Source organism: Asterias amurensis, chromosome 17 (assembly GCF_032118995.1).
Source record: "Asterias amurensis chromosome 17, ASM3211899v1".
NCBI lineage: Eukaryota > Metazoa > Echinodermata > Asteroidea > Forcipulatida > Asteriidae > Asterias > Asterias amurensis.
The window spans coordinates 17,252,886-17,274,546 of record NC_092664.1 but is presented as its reverse complement, the minus strand read 5'-3'; the positions used below and the strand labels follow the sequence as shown (position 1 = coordinate 17,274,546).

Sequence of the window (21,661 nt, the reverse complement as noted above, 5' to 3'; positions counted from 1 at the left end):
TGGAACTCACGGTCGCCTTTTCCGCATTTTGACAGTAATTTTGTTTTCAAATCAGACATTTTTATGGGAGTGTGAAAATGGTGGCAAAGTTTTATGACTTCAGTACAAGTGAAAAATAATATCTAACAAGTTTTGAGACCTGGGACCCTCTTTTTAAACATAATAATAATAAGAAATGCTTATATAGCGCAATTCAGTATATTAATTATTAATCGTTGCCCACTATACTGTATAATGATATTATACATTTTAATGCGCACATATCCACCTTGCTGGATGTTCAAGGCGCAGTAATACCAAACACAGAACGAAAGAAAACCATGAGACACACAACAATAGTCCTTGATGAAATAGTACACTTTGAATAATGGAGCTCTACTTTCACATCCTTCTCATGAGGTTTATATTAAATAATCATGTATGTTTGCTGACAGAGAAAACTACTTTTGCAAAAAGAATGTCAGGCGATATTAGAATAATCCCTGTGATTCTACACTGCAACACCATGGCTGTTGTCATAAATTAAGTATTAGATACCAATCCAAGAATCAAATCATAGGGTGTAAAATAAAACCAATGTAATAATAGACCCTTCCCATGAAATATGTAAATTGCACACAGCGCGTGCGCACTAACGTTTGAAGGGAACATCGCGCTGTTTTGTACACGGCTAATGGGTGCGTGACGCAGACGCGATTGCGCGTCTGCTTAGTGCACAACTCTATGGCGTTTGCCAACCAACAGGGTCTGTACGCATGAGTAAATACGATTAGCATATTTCATGGGAAGGGTCCATTGGTTTTAACGAAATTAGTGTTATTTTAACAGCATATTGTGTAATTTTTATTCATTATTTTGTTTATATCTACATGAAAACATGGCGTTAATACCGTTTTTCGCAGTGTCAAAGTCAAGGGGATTTACTTTGACTGTGACTGTAATTGGCTCAAGGCATATTCATAAAACATTAAGCCTTTATAGCCAAATCCAGTCACAGCCCGCAAGCCATTATAGTTTATACAGACACTTACCAATCCATGTAATGAGGATGCAAATGAAGAAGGTGTTTTTGCGTCTGTTAACGTGTTTCCTCGTTTCTAATGGATAGGCTACCACACGCCATCTATCATACGACAATAACGCCAAGGTTAGACAAGTCACTTCACCAACAACCTATAGACAAAGAGGATTAAAGAGAAAGATGAGCAGGAATCTTTACATTTGGAACATCTTGAGTTTGGACTTCTTTGTTGCATCTTCTGTAAGCGCTTTGTAATCTTGGGGAAAGGCGCCTCATACAAATGCTGATATGTAATGTATGTAAATTGATGCCTCCTTATAAAAATTGTTTTGGATTATTTGTACGTTGGGCAAGTGTTGGGGTAATGTTTGAAAATAAGCCAATAACATCAGCTGCCGACGTTTGCCCAGACAACAAATATTGCGTTTCCCAACGTATAACTCAAGCGTCTAGAAAACGTGAGACGTGCAAAGAAACGTCACCATCCCCCAAAAAGGCCGACATCATTACGGGGATGGACCAACGTTGGTCTAACGCTGGCCCAACGTCCTCGAAGTTGGCCCGATGGAAAAAGGAACGTCATCGCAACGTCACTTGACAAAGTTGGCCCATCCACATATGTGTAAGTTTGCCAACGTGAACGTTGGGCCAACGTTAACATGTGAGCTGGGTGGATGCAAGTGACACCATTTGAGTAGGGCACCCTAGTCTAGAGGTCATGGCCAATCTTGGGCGTACAAATATGTGCGATTTCCATTGTTTCATCATCGGTTTACCTTTAAACAGCCAATACTAAAGGATGATCTCAAATATATAGATAGTACAGTTTTCTATAGTAGTTGCAGTCCATAGGAAACAAAAAATATAACGAGTCTCTTACCTCACGTTAAAACATGGTAAAAATGAGGGTTTTTTCCAGAACGCTCCAAGCCAAATTTCTGAAAAACGCAGGGTCAAACAAACGTAACCCGCGCGATCAAGGAAACGTGACGTCAGTGGCGGCTATTTGATGTGGAAAATAGCGCCCTCAGTTTGCCAAAGCTGGAGAACTGTGTTCAAACCCAATTAGGGGAAAATCGTCACTAGCGTCAAGGGGTCATTATAATTTGATAAGCCGTTTTTTACTCTCGGCTGAAAAAGCCGCGCGACCAGGTGCATTTTTGACTCGTGTTATTTATTACTAAATGCAAACTTTGAGAGTAAAATGGTTATTAACCGGTATCTACGATGTCTTTTTGGCCATAAAAAGGTAAAAGTTGGAATATTGAGATCATCCCTTATTGGCTGTTTAAGATGGACTAGGTTTGATGACGTCACGGTCTATAAAGCTCTATGCTGACAGCACGTACCACAAGGCGTATAAAACGCAACGTAAACGCAACGTGGCAAAATGCAATGCTGGTTGGCATTACACGTGCGTATTGTTCATACAGGTGCATCGAACTCAAACATGACAGACCTCCAACACTGAGCAAGTTCGGGTTGCGACTAGACCAACTAGACTAAGCATATCACAGGATGATTGACATGGACTTTTCTTTTGCATCGTCACAGCGGAGTTCTTGCCAACCCTGGTTGGAAAACTATGGAGAGCCATAAATGCAAATCAAAAACACATCGCTACTGTTTGTAACAAGGTTGCAAAATATTTAGACATTATGTTTGAATTGGTTGAAAGCAAAACAACTGATTATGGAATGTATTATATCTAATTGAATTGAATTGCAAAAAAATGTTGAAGTTGGCTGAAACATCTGTGAGTATGATTGAGTGTTTTACTAACATTCGGCCGGCTGCAAACCAAGTCCTTTTTTATCACCAATATGAAAGGTGTATAGAACTTTAGCACGCTGTCACCATCTTGGTCATGTTCCCCGTTTCCAAATGCTAACATTCATTGTAACATTCAGACAAGTATTGCGTCCAGCCTCAGCTTTGTTACAAAAAGTTGGAATGGAGTTAAATCAAGATGATCACACCGTAATAAAGGTCTATAGCGAACCAGCACTTGGGCATGGTCGACTTTTGTCAACTCGAGAGCTACGTCACAGTGTCTGGTCAGGTGCAGTCGCTCACCCGAACTTGCTCAATGCTACATATAGAAATATGACGTCAGTGAGAAAGATCATGAGGAAGACTAATCAAAATTGTAATACGATATGGAACTTCATTAATACTTACATATCGAAGATAGAATGTAGGCCAGCAATTAAGCCAAAGAGACAGTTTAATACCAATGTTGTCCAGTGATGTCGTTAATGCGTGGATCAGCAGAAACATAAAATCCACCAATGCTAAGTTAGCAAAGAAGTAGTTTGTAATAGTGTGTATATCACGATGGCAAACCACTATGTATATAACAGCACTATTTCCTATCAGACCAATGAAGATGACCACAAACATGATTATTGCTATAACGCTAAGGTCATCAAAGTTAGGCTGCATGTCCGAGTAGTCTGGCTCGGTCCCAGTCAGGTTCTGGTCCCACGTTGTGTTCATCATCCATAAGCTTGGCGGGAGTGAAGAGTTGAAAACCGGACTCACGTCTCCTGTGTAGAATAATGAGATCCTTATTTATAATTATATAGCTATGTATCTGCCCTTTTTTAATATTAACTTTTTCTTTTTGTGTAACATCGGTTACAATGTTTGTAAGATAAGTCATGTTTTGCTTTTCTATTTTTGATGTCATAATTTTTGTAATTTGTAGTTTATAACGAATCCAATACGATTATGGATGTGGTAACGATCCTTATCCCGATAAAACCGTTCCAATGCAGAAAACGTAACACTACTGCAGAGAATGGAGTGTTGTTTTATCAGTGATCCTAGAACTACTTACTGATGGGGAGCTGTTCGATCGAGATAGGCAAATATCGAAACCAAACAGTACAGCGCCCATGTTAATGGGTCTACAGTGACAAATATCGAAACCAAACAGTAGAGCGCCCATGTTAATGGGTCTACAGTGACCCATGACTCTAACGGGGTCACTACATTTGGGGTAGTTTTAGTGGCAAGGGAAATGTTCTTGCGATGTACTCATTTTCATATAGGTAGAGTCCTCGTGTGAATGGGAAACATTACATGCCTCTAACCTAACATTATAAAAAGCGTTTAGCTTTTGCATACGATTTAATACCCTATTTATAGCGAGGCAATGTTTGTCAACATGCAATGACAACATTATAAGAAAATTTGTTGTACATTTTGTATACTCGTATTTTGGATAGGTAGGATGTCTGGAAGCATGCACCAGGCAAGGAGTTCCAAAAAGATGTTCATTACGGGGGCAGACAGTCACATTATTATGTTCATATATACTTTAACTGAACACAGAATAATGGTAATAATACGAAAATTCGTCTAAGATCGCAGATTTAAATAAAAATTACACGTTCTATTCTTACTTTATGGTCTAATGATGATGATAGTCGAAATTATCCCTTTGAGATGTCATGCCAAATCGTTTTTTCACTATTTTCTTGTGACCCAGATGGCCATCGAAATCAAATGTCTTCATGTTTGTCAGTTTATGTGTGGTGGATTACATAGAGGGCTACCACGTTCCTTAAAAGACAGTGGGCACTATTGGTAATTGTCAACATTATGCATAAAATAACAAACCTGTGAAAATTTGAGCTCAATCGGTTGTCGAATTTGCGAGATAACAATGAAAGAAAAAACACCCTTGTCACACAACGTTGTGTGCTCTCTGATGTTTGATTTCGAGACCTCATATTCTAAACTTGAGGTCTCGAAATCAAATTCGTGGAAAACTACTTCTTTCTCGAAAACTACGTCACTTGCAGAGGGAGCCGTTTCTCAGAATGCTTTATACAATCAACCTCTCCCCATTACTCGTTACCAAGTAAGGCTTTATGCTAATTATTATTTTGAGTAATAAGTGTCCACTGCCTTTAACCATGGAGGAAGAAGAGATGGAGCTCGAACGAAGGGACTTCAAAAGTCGAACCCGTGGTACCGCGGTCGTTTAACGACACCTCGTAATCACCCACATACCTTATACAGACAATGGGCGACCTGGCGTATGTGAGTTTGCGCGTGCGCACTTGGTTCTTCACTCAACTATGGTGTCGTATGTCGTACGGATGTAACACAGAAAAAAAACTTTTTTGAGACCTGATAAAAATTTATTGTGTACACTTGTGCCCACCAAATCGAAAAACACAATTGAATACCAACCACCCTCGTGTGCTAATACTCCAAATTTTGAACCACCGCTAGTGACCGGAAAATCACAAAAAATGCAAAAATATGCCATGATGTTTCAGTGAAACACCACAAACGGTAAATGAAAACGTGTATATTCACAATTCTTGTCTCCAATGATTCAACCAGGGTATTCTTTTGTTACTCTGCGGTTTTGCGGGTCGTTCGAGTTCCTTTTGTTCCTTCCTCCATGAATAAATGAATACAGTTGTACGTGTTGGACAAGAGCTGATCGTCAAGCGGCTGTGAAGTTATCTATGTCATGCATCAGTGAGAATAAAAGAAGTGAGAACAAAAAAAAACCGTACACCTGGCCACATACTTTGGCATAATTAATTCTGGTAGCAAGGAATTGACTACAGTAGCATTGTGCCCCATTTTCAGCACCAATTATAGAAATGGGTCTACGCTGAGTAAAGCACAGTGAAAAGATTGGACAGGTGCTCTACAGCAAGAAACCTGTATTATTGGTTTAATTTTAAAGGAACGTTACAGAATTGGTAAGAAACAAAAATTGTGAAGATCACAGATTTACGTAAAAGTTATACGGTCTAATCATGGAGGAATAAATTAGAATAATTAGGAATAATTTATTCCTCCATGGTCTAGTGATTATGATAGTTGAAAACATCCCTTGAAATATTTCTGTCTGAAATGTCATTTTTTATGAGAAATAAATAATCTAACTTCGCGTTCGGAGTTAATCGCTCAGTGAGCGTTTTATTCATTTTATTTTGGCATCGATGCAATGCAAAACTTGTAATCGGTTCTTCACTTTTCTCTCGTGACCCAGATGGCCGATCGATCTCAAACTTCTACAAGTTTGTCAGTTTTTGTATATTATGGTGGATTACATAAAGTGATCACTGCCAGCAACTGTTTTATTAGCAAAAACCAATTTTGTAATGTTCCCTTAAAGTGGGTTTCGTCAACTGAACAGTCAAAAGAACCATTAACCAAATTAGTCAAAAGAACCATTAACCAAATTGACGTTCACAACAAAGTGGAAAAAGAAAAAAAATATCCAAGGATTTTTCCTGTTGTCACATAAATTATACATGACTAGAGTTTGTACTTTCAATGAACCATTCACAGAAAGTATAACAAATACATACTGATATTATTACTGAAACGTGGTTTATAGAAGCCCCTCGGTCGTATAATAATAATAATAATAAAAAGGACAATTTATATTGCGCATGTATCCACCTAAAAAGGTGCTCAAAGCGCATGAAAAGAAGAAAACAGAAACAAATCAACACAGGGAAGAGGGAACATTGGGAAAACAAAAGAAATAAACTACTGAAAAGCTGTTTGAAACAAATGAAATTTCAATTTGTCTTTAAAAGTGTCCACGGTGCCACTATCCCGAATGTGTTTTGGCAACTGATTCCACAGGAATGGTCCAGCGTGCGCAAAGGACTTGTCCCCCCAGTTAGTGCACGTTTTGGGCACAGCAAATAAGCCGGAATCCAAAGAACGAAGACGCCTGGAGGGAACATAGCGCTGAATGAGACTGATATTATATTCAGGTGCGGAACCGTGGACACAGTGAAAGACAAACAACAATATTTTAAATAATGATACGAGATTCAATGGGCAGCCAATGCAAGGACTAGGCTGATGTGGTCTTTATATTTAGTGAGTATTATGAGTCGAGGTTATCTACCTATGAAAACTTACCAACTTGGTCTGGGAAGCCACGTTTGTAAGCAACTTGAAATTAAGCGTTTGTAACTGATCTTTGGTAATCTCATGGTACCCCGCTTGATGACTTTAAAACAGATGTACATGTATTGCCTTGAAAAATACCAATGAGGGGAATTAAAGCTCTGCTACATAAATGGGCGACCTCAATCGTAAGCTCAATATTGCGAAGATCACGTACACGTCATTTTGGGAGTTATATTTAAAGGCACTGTATGGACACTAAATAATCAAAATAATTGTAAGCATGAAAGCTTACTTGGTAACAAGCAATGGAGAGCATAGTATCAAACATTGTGAGAAATTGCTCCCTCTAAAGTTACGTAGTTTTGGATAAAGAAGTAATTTTCCATTAAAATAATTTTATTTGAATTTGATTTCGAGATCACAGAATTAGATTATTAGGTCCCGAAATCAAGCATCTGAAAGCACACAACTTCGTGTTAACAAGGGTGTTTTTCTTAATTTACTATCTCCCAACAATCAATTGAGTTCAAATTTTCCCAGGTTTGTTATTTTGTGCATGTTGAGATGCACCAAGTGAGAATACTAGTCTTTGACAATTACCAGAGGTGTCCAGGGTCTTTAAATATTGTCTGTCTGATACAAGGACGTGCTTGGTCACAAGTAACCACTCAAATTTGAATTCCTCAGATTATCAAGACAGTTGCTATGACACAGGACTACGGGCAAGCTTTTGCGTTTTACGGAAGAGGTGAACACCCACACACCATTTTGAATGGATATGTATGGCACAGTAGTACCATGCAGGGTTTGTTCATCTGATGGTTGCTATGCAAAGGCTTGCCCCCCCCCCCAATCCATTGGATAGCACCCGAGGAATTCAAATGCAAGTTGTACATAGTGACTAAGCAAGTTAATGTAATACATTATTCTTTAGCAATGGTTTTCCAGCGTTGTCATTTTGAAATGCTTAAAGTGCTGCAAAACTATTATTATAAATAAACTCGACGTGTGTCACCGACTTATTTTAATTGCCGCACTTTTGTCTTTCGAAAATAATTTGAGTTTGTGTTGAACAATTCCCTCTTTCTCTGAAGCTAAACTCCTTTAAAGAGGTCGATCCTATAACAATGTTCTACATCAACAGCTCCCCAGTGCAGTTTACATAAGCGGTTCTTTTAATATTGTCATGTTGTGGAGCAACACTACACAAAATACAAGGGGCCGCTGAAGATTTAAAGACACTGTTATGGGCACTATAGGTAATTGTCAAAGACCAGTCTTCTCACTTGGTGTATCTCATATGCATAAAATAATATATGACACCCGTGAAAATTTTAACTCGATTGGTCGTCGAAGTTACGAGGTAATAATGGAAGAACAAAAATACCCTTGTCACACGGGTGTGCTTTCAGATTCAGAGGTCTCGAAATCAAATTCCTGGAATATTACTTCATTCCGGAAAACTACGTTACTTCCCATTACTCGTTACCACGTAAGGTTTTATGCTAAAAATTATTTAGAGTATTTACCTATAGTTTCCACTGCCCTCAAGCTGGGATGATCAATTGATTGACGCGTTGTGCCCAATTATCAATTATTCAGTTGATATTCAACCTTTTCTACTGATCTAAAGTATTCAAACTATATTTCCATTGGGACTCGATCCATCTTTCTACGTACCATATTAAAGCGCCCATGTTGTTGACTTATAACACAAACAAAACCAATAGATATTCAGAGTAATGTTCTTTTATTTTTATCTTTTAAAAATCAAAAAGTTTTGTTTGGTCCAAATATGTAGAAAATAATTTTACATCCAATTTACTGTCATTAATATATAGAAATATTCTCTCCACCTGAAACTGTGCAGATGAGTCTCAACATAAATTGACAATGTTAAAATAGAGTATCCTTCAATGTAGCAGGAAATTCTAGAAAGAAACTAAATTTACTTCAGTCATGACTTTTTATGAGAATTGCCGTTTTATAAAGAAAGTATCAGACGAACAAGCGTCGTGTTCCCTCCCATAAAAAAAAAGAGAAAGAAAGTGGATTAAAACTGAAGGTGCAATCATCATAAAATTACAAATCTTACATTCTTCCATTAAAGGCTGCGGGTACTTTTTGTATGACACAAAACACAATGTCCACAGATTTACATTAAACTTACGCGGTTTGAAGATAGTGGTGGTCGAATGTTTCCCTTTAAATACTACTTGCCGAGGTACTGCAGTTTTTGAGGCATGAGTTGAAACATGTCAAGAAAACAGCTTTCGTCTCAGTTGTTCTGTACCATAACGTAAACGTAAGGGACGTACGGAAACCTAAACATAACGTCCATGAGTGTGCAGCAGGCCGCCATCTGATAAATGTCACATGGTTACTAATTACTCCACTTGGCGTACGCCCAGTTCTAAATAATGAACAATGAACTTTGCACTGTAATATATAATTCAATTGCAGAACTACACGTACAGCCCAATTATTGGTAAATGTGGGGGGGGGGGCTAAGTGGATTTACTTATTGATAATTTTAGCCCAACCCCGTGGTTAAACATGTTAAGATAGAAACGTTTAAGAATGGAAGGAAGATCTTGAACTGAATTGATGATGTAATTGAAATGGTGTACGCCTTAGTGTATGTTTAGCAGTCAATAGATTGGTCATAGATGACTTGGCAATTGATTGGTTGTGTTTACTCGCTCTTCCGCCGCCCCTCATACCGCCACCACCATTGCTACCACTAGTTCAACATAAATAAATGCATCCGCCTCCTGTGCCCCAAAGACTGGCGGAAATTCTGACTACCGTTGGAAATGATGTGTTTTGCATATGTACGCAAATACCTTATACATGCGGGTGTACGCCGCCTTTTAGGGAGTGAAAACTGTGACCATCGTTCAGCAAGGTATGCTAGATTGAATGAAAGTCACACGGGATCCATACCTATAGCAGAAATATTCAACTTCAATTAAATCAATAGTGATACTTGTATTGGTCACTGAAAAGTTTCACACTCCAATGTCTAGTGAGCATTACATTATTTGTTATTCAATTACAGCAACCTTGCTCAGTACAATGTGAAAGCAAACTAAACTAATTTCACGTGAAGTACTATTGGCCTTGCTACTCTGTCTGTTTCGGCGGACGCATCTCCACTTGCTGAACAAACTGCCGGATGTCTTCGGCAAGTAGTTCCGGCACCTCCAGGGCAGTAAAGTGACCACCTCGAACGTACGTCTTATACGAAACGATATCAGTGTAGTGAGTTGCCGCCCAATTACGCTGACATCTACCCAACTCATTGGGTATATCCGCTAAACCAACGGGAACTGTGTTTATGAAACTGCAAATAAATAAAAGTATAAGAACATTATTTCCATTTTAGTCTACATCGATTACAGCCTATCAGACTCAATAAATAATCTGAGCTACGGTCTTCCATGCAAATGTAAACTCCATCTTATAAACACCCCGAACTATCAGAAGCTGAACGGTAGATGTTTGGGACGCTAGGTGGCAGCAGACTTTCCATGTTAATCCATTGTTCTTGGATGTGTACATGCTCAGAATTACTCATACAATGACAGTTTACCTAGTAAGTCTGCTGCCACCTAGCGTTCAGAAGTCTCACAATCGGCCTTTTTTATTGTTATTATGGTATGTGAAGGGAGTACATATTAATCCTTATACAACCAAAAGCCTGCTTTGACCATGACGACACAGCCCCCATCATGCAGTAAACTATTTATTGATGTATTTTGTTTAATTCCTTTTAAAAAATCATATCAACTCACTTGGCCAATTCAAAAGACTTGGAAATGGTCTCTTTGTACAGACGCAATGATGACGTAATGCATCCTGACACCCAATAGATCATGACGTTATTTAGCAGATCATCTTTGGACCAATAGCCATCCAGTCCACCGTCGTCTAAGTCAATCCAATCGTAATTGGTCCAAACAGAAAACTTCTCAATGATGTAAGCAGCGAGGCCAACTGGGGAGTCGGTGAGGGCGTGTCCTGAATATAGGTCAATGTTAAAACTGTGTGAATGATTTAAAGGAACACGTTGCCTTGGATCGGTCGAGTTGGTCTTTGAAAAGCGTTTTGTGACCGTTTGTTATAAAGTGCATGGTTAGAAAGATGACGTAAAAGTAGAATACAATGATCTACACAAATATGCCTTGAAATTGCGTGGTGTTCTTTTTACCTCGTCATATAACACGGTCGGCCATTTATGGAAGTCAAAATTTTGACTCCCATAAATGGCCGACCGTTATAGTAAAACCAAAATTAAATTTTGAATGGTTTAAACTTCTTACCAACAGTATCAGGTTTGGTGGCCTGGATATGCATGTATCCCGTCTCCTGCAACCAAAAACCAAGACTTTCAAAACTTGGCAAAGCCCTTGCGTATGCTTCATCATCTAGCACGATAGAGGGAAATATCTTGCCTAGAATCATCTGACTCAAACTCGGCTGCACTGTGATGAAGTTACTATGCATTCCTCGGATATGACTATTAATAAAAGAAAGAAATGAAACAAAACACTCATCATTAAGGTTTGACTTTAACGTCCTTAGTGTATTACTAGCCAGCAGGACCAGGCCCAATTTCATAGAGCTGCTTAAGCTGGAAATGTTGCTTAAGAATGTTCTGCTTAGCAGAAATGAGCAGGATACCAGTAACAAAATGTACAGTTTGGATGGTAATTCTTGTAAGCACAGTTTGTGCTTACATCAAGTAGTCCTTTATGAAATTGGGGCAATAAGTTTTTCACTAGTCCATCTTAATTTCACACTGGTCAACATTTGTTCTGGGTTTTTTTCTTCAACATTGTCACCTCTCTTGTTAATCGGATTCGTTCACCCGTTACTTTCTTGTATAATAATGGACTTGGCTTGTCCCCTTCATTGCATCTAATGAAGTAGTTGTTGCACCGAAAGGAGCAGTTAATGCTACCACACTGCAAAAATGGGGTGTTAAATTGATAATATGTGACAACATCGACATGGTGTTAATTTCACCAACGATAATTACAGTAACGGGAATAAATAATTCCATGTTGGTGTTGTCAATAATTAAATATACCAAGAAGATTCAATGAAACACCCTATAGTTTTTGCACATTCCCTGGAGTGTTTTATCTAACACGGCTGTTTTGTTTAAGTATTATTCATAAATACCTAAGACAGTTTTGCCATTCCTATTGGTGGAGAGCCCGTCACGTGGGGGTGTTTAAACCTTTGATAATGACCAGTAAAAAGTGTTGAAACATGGGCGTGACACGCGAGCTTGCACCTGTGCTTATAAGACAGTTTCTTCATTCCTATTGGTCGAGAGCAACGGCCGGGACAGTAGGATCGGGATTCGAACCCACACTCACATGACTTAACCAACATAACTTGAACTAGATAAGTATTTGTTTACTCGTTACCTTGGAAACATACCAGCCATCAGGTCAACAATAAGACCGCCCCAGTCACCTCCTTGAATGTAGTAATTGTCAAACTCCAATCGAGTCATCAACTTGTGGAATATACGTCCTATTTCCTTCGCGTTCAGACCTAATGTGCAACATATAAAATAAAACTCTTTAAATCTGGGGTCGATTTCACAAAGGTAGTCCTAACTTAGGACTAGTCCTAGGCAATACTAAGTGATAGGACCAGTCCTTAGTTAGGATGAGTTACTGGTCCTAACTTAGGACTGGTCCTATCTCTTAGCATTGCCTAGGACTAGTCCTAAGTTAGGACTACCTTTGTGAAATCCACCCCAGGGCAGATATCAGAAAATCAACTGCACAGGGACGCAGAACAGCGACAGACAACAGAGACCGCGCCAACAAAGGGGGTAGATAGCTCAGTTGGTATGACGCCGCAAGTAAAACTGAGGTTGTTGGTTCAAACAATTCTACTAATTTTGTCCTCGTTGAATCCCAAGTCATAAATCTAAGCAGATAAAAACATGGAAATCTATTCCATATACTTCTGTGCATTGCAAAATTTGGTGCTTCATAAGATGCAGTGTATATATAGTAGGCTATACCCCCTTTATTGAAGTCTCTGGATCTCTTTAGCTGGTTTTAGAGGAATGGGATCGTTAAGACAAATCAATTTGAAATAACTTGTTTGATGAATTAGGTCTGAATGACACAAACAATATTCCCGTTTTGGATATTTCCCTTATCAAAAAGCTATCTACAAACCACCCATCAACGAGAACTGATAATCCTATAGACGATGTGACCTCTAAAGTCACACGAAAACCATAACATGATTCGCGCGCATACCGCCGGGCAAAACCTTTGTGTTTTGGCAGCCAGCTAGAAAGTGTATGCAGTCTTACTATGACTACGCAACTCAGTGCCCGGCGAAACATGACGTATGCAGTGTTTTGTTAACAGAGGGCGGTTTGAATGTAAACACAGGTCACATCGTCTATAGGGCACATTACATAACAATATTCAAATGGCATTTGCATTTCCATTATTACCGAGAATTGGAATAAATAAATTTGTCTCAGATGGCTTATATAAAGCGTCTAATAGATTTTAAAGGGACACGTTACAGTGATGATAACAACACGCTGGTGAATTAATGGTTGGAAAGGTCTTTTTTTTAAAGTAGAATTTAATTTATGATCCACACAGTTGGTATGGTCGAATTAAAGTCATTCTCTTCTTACTTGTGACTTAGGTCGTGTGCAGAATGACTTCGGCTTAGAGCGACAGCTATAGATCTTGCGCATCTGCCAGTGTTAGTTTTAGGCAAACACGCACGATCTAGACGTAGCTGTAGCCGATGTCGCCGTTCCGTACACGGCTGAAAACACGGTCCGCCATTTCGGGGAGCAGTGTTAGCCCTATCAAGTGACTTCGTGTTACTTTACAAAGTATATAAAAGGAAAGCCACATTTTTTCGAAGCATGTAAGTATTTATATTAAACTTATAAATTGCCCAATCCTGCGTTCCCTTTAAATAACTGAGACCAGATAAGATGCAACATTGAACCTTTCTTATGCGCAGCCTCAGAGAAGCCATAACCGGGAAGAGACGGGCAGATGACTTCAAATACGTCCGCATCCGTTCCACCATGATTAGTCGGGTCGATTAACATTGGAATGATCTAAGATGCAACAAAATACAAGAATGATACACAATAACATATAACAAGAATCCCAGTGATGTGACGTGTAACGGAGATTGATTGCAAGGGCGCCCTCGTTGTGGTGAATTGGTGGCGGCGTCTCATTTATTTCGACTACTTCGACCATTATACTTACAAGTCAAATAGTATACAAAAATAAACAATATGCTGTTTTTAATCATGTGTCAATGATTTGCCGAAAGATTTTATTTAGAATGTTTCTAAGAACTAATTTTGACAGATGATGCTGTTTTAAAACAAACACTTGTGAATCTGCATGTTGGGCGTGAAATTACGTTAAAACTTAACGATTTTACGCGAAATATGCACACTCTGTGGTCGTAAAATACATATCTGATTAGAAACGATGAGCAACATACTTTACTGAACTCGTAGAATGATCCTGGCCATCCATGCACCATCAGTATGGGTTTTGCTTTCTGTCCAGGTTTCAGCTTACTGGGTGTGGCTCGTACAAAGTGGATATCAATTCCTTCAATATTTGTCTTAAACTGTGGATACTTGTTCAGAACCTTCTCTTGTTTACGCCAACTGTTTGTTTGAAAATAGAACAATTAAGTTATTTAAATTGTGTCTTATACCATGTTTTTGAGCGAGAATTGATTTCCCCCTGTATGCCAACAAGGTGCAAGTACTACTTGTCTTGTTATCACTGGACACCTTTGGTAATAATTGTCAAAGACCAGTATACACTTGGTGTATCCCAACATAATTCAATTCAATCCAATGGTTTATTAAAATTCTATTCAATTCGCTGCCAGCAGCAGAATTACATGAACAATAATGCATAAGGGGAGGGGGTGGGGGAGGGGTAAAGGCCTCCCAGGCTTATACCATTGTCATACGGAAGAGGTTTTCAATCTACGGCTTATAAATAACTGTTCTTGATTGATTGAAGATATTAAACTTACTCGTATTCGTTGAGCCAGTATTCCTGGATTGACTTCATGTATTCTGGTTTGATACCAAAATGAAACTTGGTTTCTTCAACACTCTCAAACCATCGGGTCTTTCTCAAACGATCTGAATAAGGATAGAAGGGCAACAGAAACAGTTTGAGGTAAAAAGAAAGATCTGCCAGGGTCGAAACGTCAGGTAATTATTTTGCTCTACTAAAACATATGCCAAGATGAGCTCGATACAGTACAAAGCATAGATTGTTCATCATTATAAAGGCCCGGTCACACAGGCCCCGATAACGAGAACAAAAACGAGAACAAAAACGAGAACAAAAAATGAGAACGTTAAAAATGCACGCCCTCGATTGGTTGAATGAGTGGATGTGCGTATTCTGTGCGGAGCAATTCAACCAATAGAATGAGTTCTCTGTGCGTAGTTTTCGTTACCGCTGCAGTGTGACTTGACCCTAACTCACCTTTCAAATCGTCCATGTCTTCATCAGTAACATTGATCTTGAACTTTCTGATGGATGTATCCTCTTTGGTCTTTGGTCTTTCACCTCGTCCCCACCACCCATCCCCTATCTCAGGGGGACTTGGTGGTGAGCTGAAGATGCCACTCATGTAGGCAACTAATACACCAATCAGTAGAGCACTGACTGCTAATTTCCATCCCATTGTCGTTGTTGTTGTGGAAGACTATCTTTCCAAACCAAAACAGATCTGAAGTATTATAAAAAATAAAATATCACTTAAAGGCAGTGTACACTATTGGTAATTACTCAAAATAGTTATTAGCACAAAACCTTACTTGGTAAAGATGGGGAGCTGTTGATAGTATAAAACATTGTGAGAAACGGCTCCCTCTGAAGTAACGTATTTTTCGAGAAAGAAGTAATTTCCACGAATTTGATTCCGATACCTCAGAATTAGATTTTGAGGTCTCGAAATCAAGCATCTGAAAGCACGCAACTTCGTGTGACAAGTGTGTTTTTTTCTTTCTTTATCATCTCGCAACTTCAACGACCAATTGAGCTCAATTTTTCACAGGTTTGTTATTTTGTGCATTTGTTGAGACCAAGTGAGAAGACTGGTCTTTGACAATTACCAAACGTGTCCAGTGTCTTAGCCCCAAAACTTTTTAACATATATAACGAACTTGGACGTAATGTTTTGTATTCATTTAAAGTTATAACTCCCTAATTAGTTCAATATAACTTTGAGGTACAATACTGTTTGGCTAAAATTTATAGACATTTAGTTTGTTATCTCTTTTATTGTCGACGTTTGTCATGTTTCATTGGTCCTATAGGGGTGGGGAACAGTGGATTCATAAATCACAAAACCACTCAATAAATTAATAATTAAATCATTATCGCAGTCCATCTTTGTTGATGATATGAAGGAGATTTGATAAAATCACGGTAGCGCCCATTGTGTCAAAAGATGTTAAAGTCATTAAGAATTTCAGAAGTGAAGAAAATCGAATAATAGCTGACTGCTTACCAATAAAGGCCCGATGTTATAAACAATATTAAATGACCTGGCGTTTATAAACAGTATTAAATGACCTGGCGTTTATAAACAGTATTAAATGACCTGGCGTTTATAAACAGTATTAAATGACCTGGCGTTTATAAACAGTATTAAATGACCTGGCGTTTATAAACAGTATTAAATGACCTGGCGTTTATAAACAGTATTAAATGACCTGGCGTTTATAAACAGTATTAAATGACCTGGCGTTTATAAACAGTATTAAATGACCTGGCGTTTATAAACAGTATTAAATGACCTGGCGTTTATAAACAGTATTAAATGACCTGGCGTTTATAAACAGTATTAAATGACCTGTCGTTTCGACCATAGCGGGGTCTTTCTTGATCAAAGGCCAAGAGGAAGACTCTACATTAGGTCGATTTGTAGATTTGTATTTTTGTAGATTCAGAAATGTTATACAATTCAATTTTGGCATAAAATGTTACAACCATAGATAGTTTGTTTGAATACCTAAAGTTTAAAATGATCTCTAAACCTAAGAATGAATTGATTTTATAGCCTAATTACAACTAACATTTCCTCCGCAATTTGTTTTTACCTTTAAACGCATCATGCGACATAAGCAAGACCTATTCAAATAGATGTCTGTAAATAACTTCCAACTCAAAGATCGTTTTCTGTAAAATGTGTTATTTGCTGTCTGATGATCATGCAAAAAAACCAGACACAATGAAAACAAGCAAGAGAGAATGCTATCTGTGTTTTCGTTTACTTTACACACAAACTAAGTACACATTGTCGGGACCTTATAGTTCTCACACCATACAATCCCTCGCTGGTCAGGACAAAAAAGAACATAGCCTTGCTGTACCAATCATCACATGATTGCATATGTCGTTATAGGCAGACATACACACGAAAAACACTTGGGTTACATTTGACCCGGATTCCGAGTCCTGTTTTGTTGACTCGTTTCGGCTCAAGTTGACCCGGAAGAAGAAACTGGCTTAAAATCACCAATTTTTTAAAGTTCCAGTTGTCTTGTCTTCAGCACAGTTCTCCAAATAATAGTTATGGTAGCACTTTGCCTTTGTGCATTCCACCAATCAAGCACCCTTAATACGTCCCTGGATTATTCGAGTTGGTCTTTGACAAGCGTATCAGTAACTGTTTGTGTTAAAATGCATATGGATAGTAAAATTCTCACAATTGTTTTTTTTTTTCAACAAAAATAATATGGAATAAACGTATTATTGACCTGAAATGAAGTGAGAAAGATGTCATAAAAGTAGAAAACAATGATCCACACAAACATGCCTCGAAAATGCACGGTTTTTCTTTAACCTCGTCGACTATAAGTGGCCATTTATGGTAGTCAAATTTTTGACTCCCATAAATGGCCGACCGTGTTAGTTCGCAAAGTAAAATGAAAACCACGCAGTTTCGAAGCAACCGGTGGATCATTTTTTTTCTACTTTTACAACATTTTTTAACCATGCATTTCATAACCAACGGTTACAAACGCTTTTTATACACCAACTCATCCGATCCAAGGCAAACGTGTTCCTTAGGATCCCCCCGAGTAAGAGGCAATTGAAACTTCATGAGAAGTGTCGCATCATGGTACATGTAAGCGCCCTGTCCTTGAATATTTAAGTTCGTTCAACTTAAGTCAGTTGCTATATACGCTAAAAGAACATACCATATCCATCCATTGACCCCTAGTATAATATCGTTCCTATTCCTAAAAATTATGCTACTTAAATAGTAATAGTATTATAACAATTTTACATCTAGTACTATGGGGCCACGAGTGAATCAAGAGATTGTATAATAAAACCCTACCGCACACACGTTTTGATCGGCAGCTTTTTTAAGAGAGCTCACAGACGCTTGACAGTAGTGTGGTCTCACCGGGTGCAGTGCATTAGAGACTACCACCATTCACAATGACTGGGGATTCTACGGGACACCGACTGTAGTCTACTCAGTATTTTTTCTTTCAAAGAACCTTTGACCCCCAGCCAGCTTACATCTACCAGCAAAATCTAGCCCAACTGATAACCGAAGCATGTGTATTTTTTGTATTAGAAGGTAGGAGTTGCACCAGTGAATTTCAACAGCTGCGCTCATTGTGTTTATTTAACAATTTCGTCATCATATCATGAATGGGTGGCAAACAAAAGATTTTTTTGCCACTCAGCGCAGCATTTGACTATAATTCGATATATGCTACAATGGCTGGATTTCACACAGCCGAAAGTGAAGTGGCCTTCGCTATTACTCCAATACACACAATACGATGTGTGTAGCACTACTACACATGCCGCTCGCATTTTCGAAAAAAGCTGACCCCGTGAGAGTATGGGGCGCCGTTTGTCCATTAATTGTTTGACACTTTTAAGGCATGTTCTTACCATGGTTTACAGCAATTAGATGTAAACCATACAAACTGTTGCCAAATCCTTTAACGGTTTACATACCAGTAAAGTATTGGTTGTGTATAAGTTTATGGTTTACAAACCATGAACATACAAAAAATATTTACAAATCGTGGTTCATAAACCAAGAAAATTTACGCATCTTAAAAACATGGTTAATAAACCATAAAAACTGAAGCATCAAATTCATGGTTTACAAATCATGGTTTACAAACCATGAAAGTTGAAGAATAAAAATCGTGGTTTACAAATCATGGTTAATAAACCATAAAAAAAGAACCATAAAATCATGGTTTGTGATCATGGTTTATAAACCATGAAAATCGAGACTTCTTAAAAAACATGGTTTATAAACCATGAAAATCGAGACTTCTTAAAAACCATGGTTTATAAACCATGAAAATTTACACATCTCAAAAACGTTGTTTGTAAACCATAAAAAAATGTGCACTTACAAATCATGGTTTATAAACCATAAAAAATGTGCATTCACAAATCATGGTTTATAGACCATAAAAAAATGTGCACTCACAAATCATGGTTTACAAACCATAAAATATGTGCACTCAGAAATCATGGTTTACAAACCATAAAAGTGTGCACTCACAAATCATGGTTTATAAACCATAAAAAACGTGCACTTAGAAATCATGGTTTACAAACCATAAACGTGTGCACATATTTTATGGTTTGTAAACCATGATTTGTGAGTGCACATTTTTTTATGGTGTATAAACCGTGATTTGTGAATGCACATTTTTTATGATTTATAAACCATAATTTGTAAGTGCACATTTTTTTATGGTTTACAAACAACGTGTTTGAGATGTGTAAATTTTCATGGTTTATAAACCATGTATTTTAGATGTCTCAATTTTCATGGTTTATAAACCATGATTTGTAAACCATGAATTTGATGCTTCAGTTTTTATGGTTTATTAACCATGTTTTTAAGATGCGCAAATTTTCTTGGTTTATGAACCACGATTTGTAAATGTTTTTTGTATGTTCATGGTTTGTAAACCATGCTTCAGTTTTTATGGTTTATTAACCATGTTTTTAAGATGCGTAAATTTTCTTGGTTTATGAACCACGATTTGTAAATGTTTTTTGTATGTTCATGGTTTGTAAACCATAAACTTATACACAACAAATACTTTACTGGTATGTAAACCATAACAGGATTTGGCAACAGTTTCTATGGTTTACATCTAATTTCTGTAAACCATGGTAAAAACATGCCTTAAAAGTGTCAAACAATTAATGGACAAACGGCGCCCCATATGAGAGAGCACAGTGTGTGCCTGCCCGTGAGTTTATAGACATGTCAGGGTTAGATGGTTCGGCAGTGGTTTATGAAAAACATTTCAAAAGTCATCACGACCGATCAAAAAGGCCGAATTAACTTAATTGAGGCCACATAATATATCCAACAACATTATGGATTTTAACACTTAACTTGTTTTAATAGTGTTGTTGACAAGGTCAAATTGACATGGAAATCATCACAATCACTAAAACAGAGGGTTTGATTGACGTTTTGTTTTGTCAAACAAATTTAACTCCTATGGATGACATTCAGTGAAGGCCGATAATAGGCCTCCCAGTGGGCACACAACGTTATTTCAACGTATGATATTGGTTGATTTGGCGTTAACGTTGAAGTACCATAAAGCAACGTTGTTTCAACGTCACATTTGCGACGTTGATTTTAGGTTGTTCTATGACGTTGCATAAACGTTGAATAAAGGTTGCGACAATATAAACCAAAACTCAACGTTGATCCAACATCAGTCTGCCAACGTTGTAGCAATGTAATGTTTTTGACGTAAGTACAACGTTGGATAAAGGTTGTTTTTGCGTCGGGATAATAACAACCAAAAATCGACGTAGATCCAACATTAGTCTGCTAACGTTGTATCAACGTAATGTTTTGGTCGTAAGTACAACGTTGGATAAAGATTGTTTTTGCATCGGGATAATAACAACCAAGAATAAATGTTGATTCAACATCAGTCTGCAAACGTTGTGTCAATGTAATGTTTTTGAAGTATGTAGGCCTGCAACGTTGGATAAAACCAATATTGATCCAATATTAGTCTGCGATGTTGTAATAGCGTTATGTTTTTTTATGTTTTACATCGATGCATAAAAGTTGTTTTTGCGTCACGGTAATAACCTCAAATCAATGTTTATCCAACCCGTAATCAGTCAGGTAGTTTCACAAATTGGATAAAGTTTGTTATCGCAAACCAACTAAGAAGCTACGCGTTGGCAGAGTGGCAACTTTTTAAACACGTTGGCAACAGCACCATGCAGGTGAGGAACACAAAACTAGCTCAAAAAAGTAAACATTTTGAAGATTTGTTCTCTTTTTTCCAACATAGATCAAAACTTTTTTTAAACATCTTTCAAAACCTATAAACTTTGCAAAAAAATGTCAGCTGAAAAGAGCATTCAAAAGGTCATTACAAAAATACTTGGGTCGGGCGGTTTGAACGGTCGAACGGGACCGTGCGGGGACCATGCGATCAACATTGTTGCGCGTTCTTATAGGGTGCGTTCGATTAGCTTCCCTGGGTCGACCCCCAGGCCTGCCCCCGATACATTTGAATAGCTTTGATCATTCCGGAATCCAGGGCCGACGTCACCACGAGAGGGTGAGTGATTGTTCGGTTAGCTAGCTCTTGTCGGAGGCTCACCAAAAATGATCACCGCG

At 38.0% G+C, this 21,661-nt stretch overlaps 1 protein-coding gene across 2 annotated transcripts; it reads right to left on the bottom strand.

Moving 5' to 3' along the window:
* Positions 1 to 8,661: 8,661 nt before the first annotated feature.
* LOC139949912 (epoxide hydrolase 1-like) lies at positions 8,662 to 18,507 on the bottom strand. 2 transcript variants are annotated; one of them, XM_071948481.1, is made up of 9 exons: positions 18,356 to 18,507; positions 15,478 to 15,724; positions 15,014 to 15,125; positions 14,462 to 14,633; positions 13,946 to 14,060; positions 12,370 to 12,499; positions 11,254 to 11,450; positions 10,726 to 10,951; positions 8,662 to 10,274 (listed from the first exon to the last, which is right to left on the bottom strand). In XM_071948481.1, the coding sequence occupies exons 2-9, from the start codon at positions 15,677 to 15,679 to the stop codon at positions 10,055 to 10,057; spliced, it is 1,374 nt and encodes a 457-aa protein (XP_071804582.1). In that variant the 5' UTR covers positions 15,680 to 15,724; positions 18,356 to 18,507; the 3' UTR covers positions 8,662 to 10,054. The 2 variants fall into 2 exon arrangements, with proteins under 2 accessions (XP_071804582.1, XP_071804583.1); XM_071948482.1 differs by having other exon boundaries at positions 18,347 to 18,498.
* Between the last annotated feature and the right edge of the window lie 3,154 nt (positions 18,508 to 21,661).

What these genes read in the sequence shown, in the direction of transcription:
- LOC139949912 (XM_071948481.1), bottom strand. Translation starts at nt 15,679, where the DNA reads ATGGGATGGAAATTAGCAGTCAGTGCTCTACTGATTGGTGTATTAGTT. An exon ending in CATTCTACGAGTTCAGTAAA is followed by an intron (nt 14,061 to 14,461) that starts GTATGTTGCTCA and finishes GTTGCATCTTAG; the next exon opens with ATCATTCCAATGTTAATCGA. An exon ending in AAGTCTTTTGAATTGGCCAA is followed by an intron (nt 10,275 to 10,725) that starts GTGAGTTGATAT and finishes ATTTATTTGCAG; the next exon opens with TTTCATAAACACAGTTCCCG.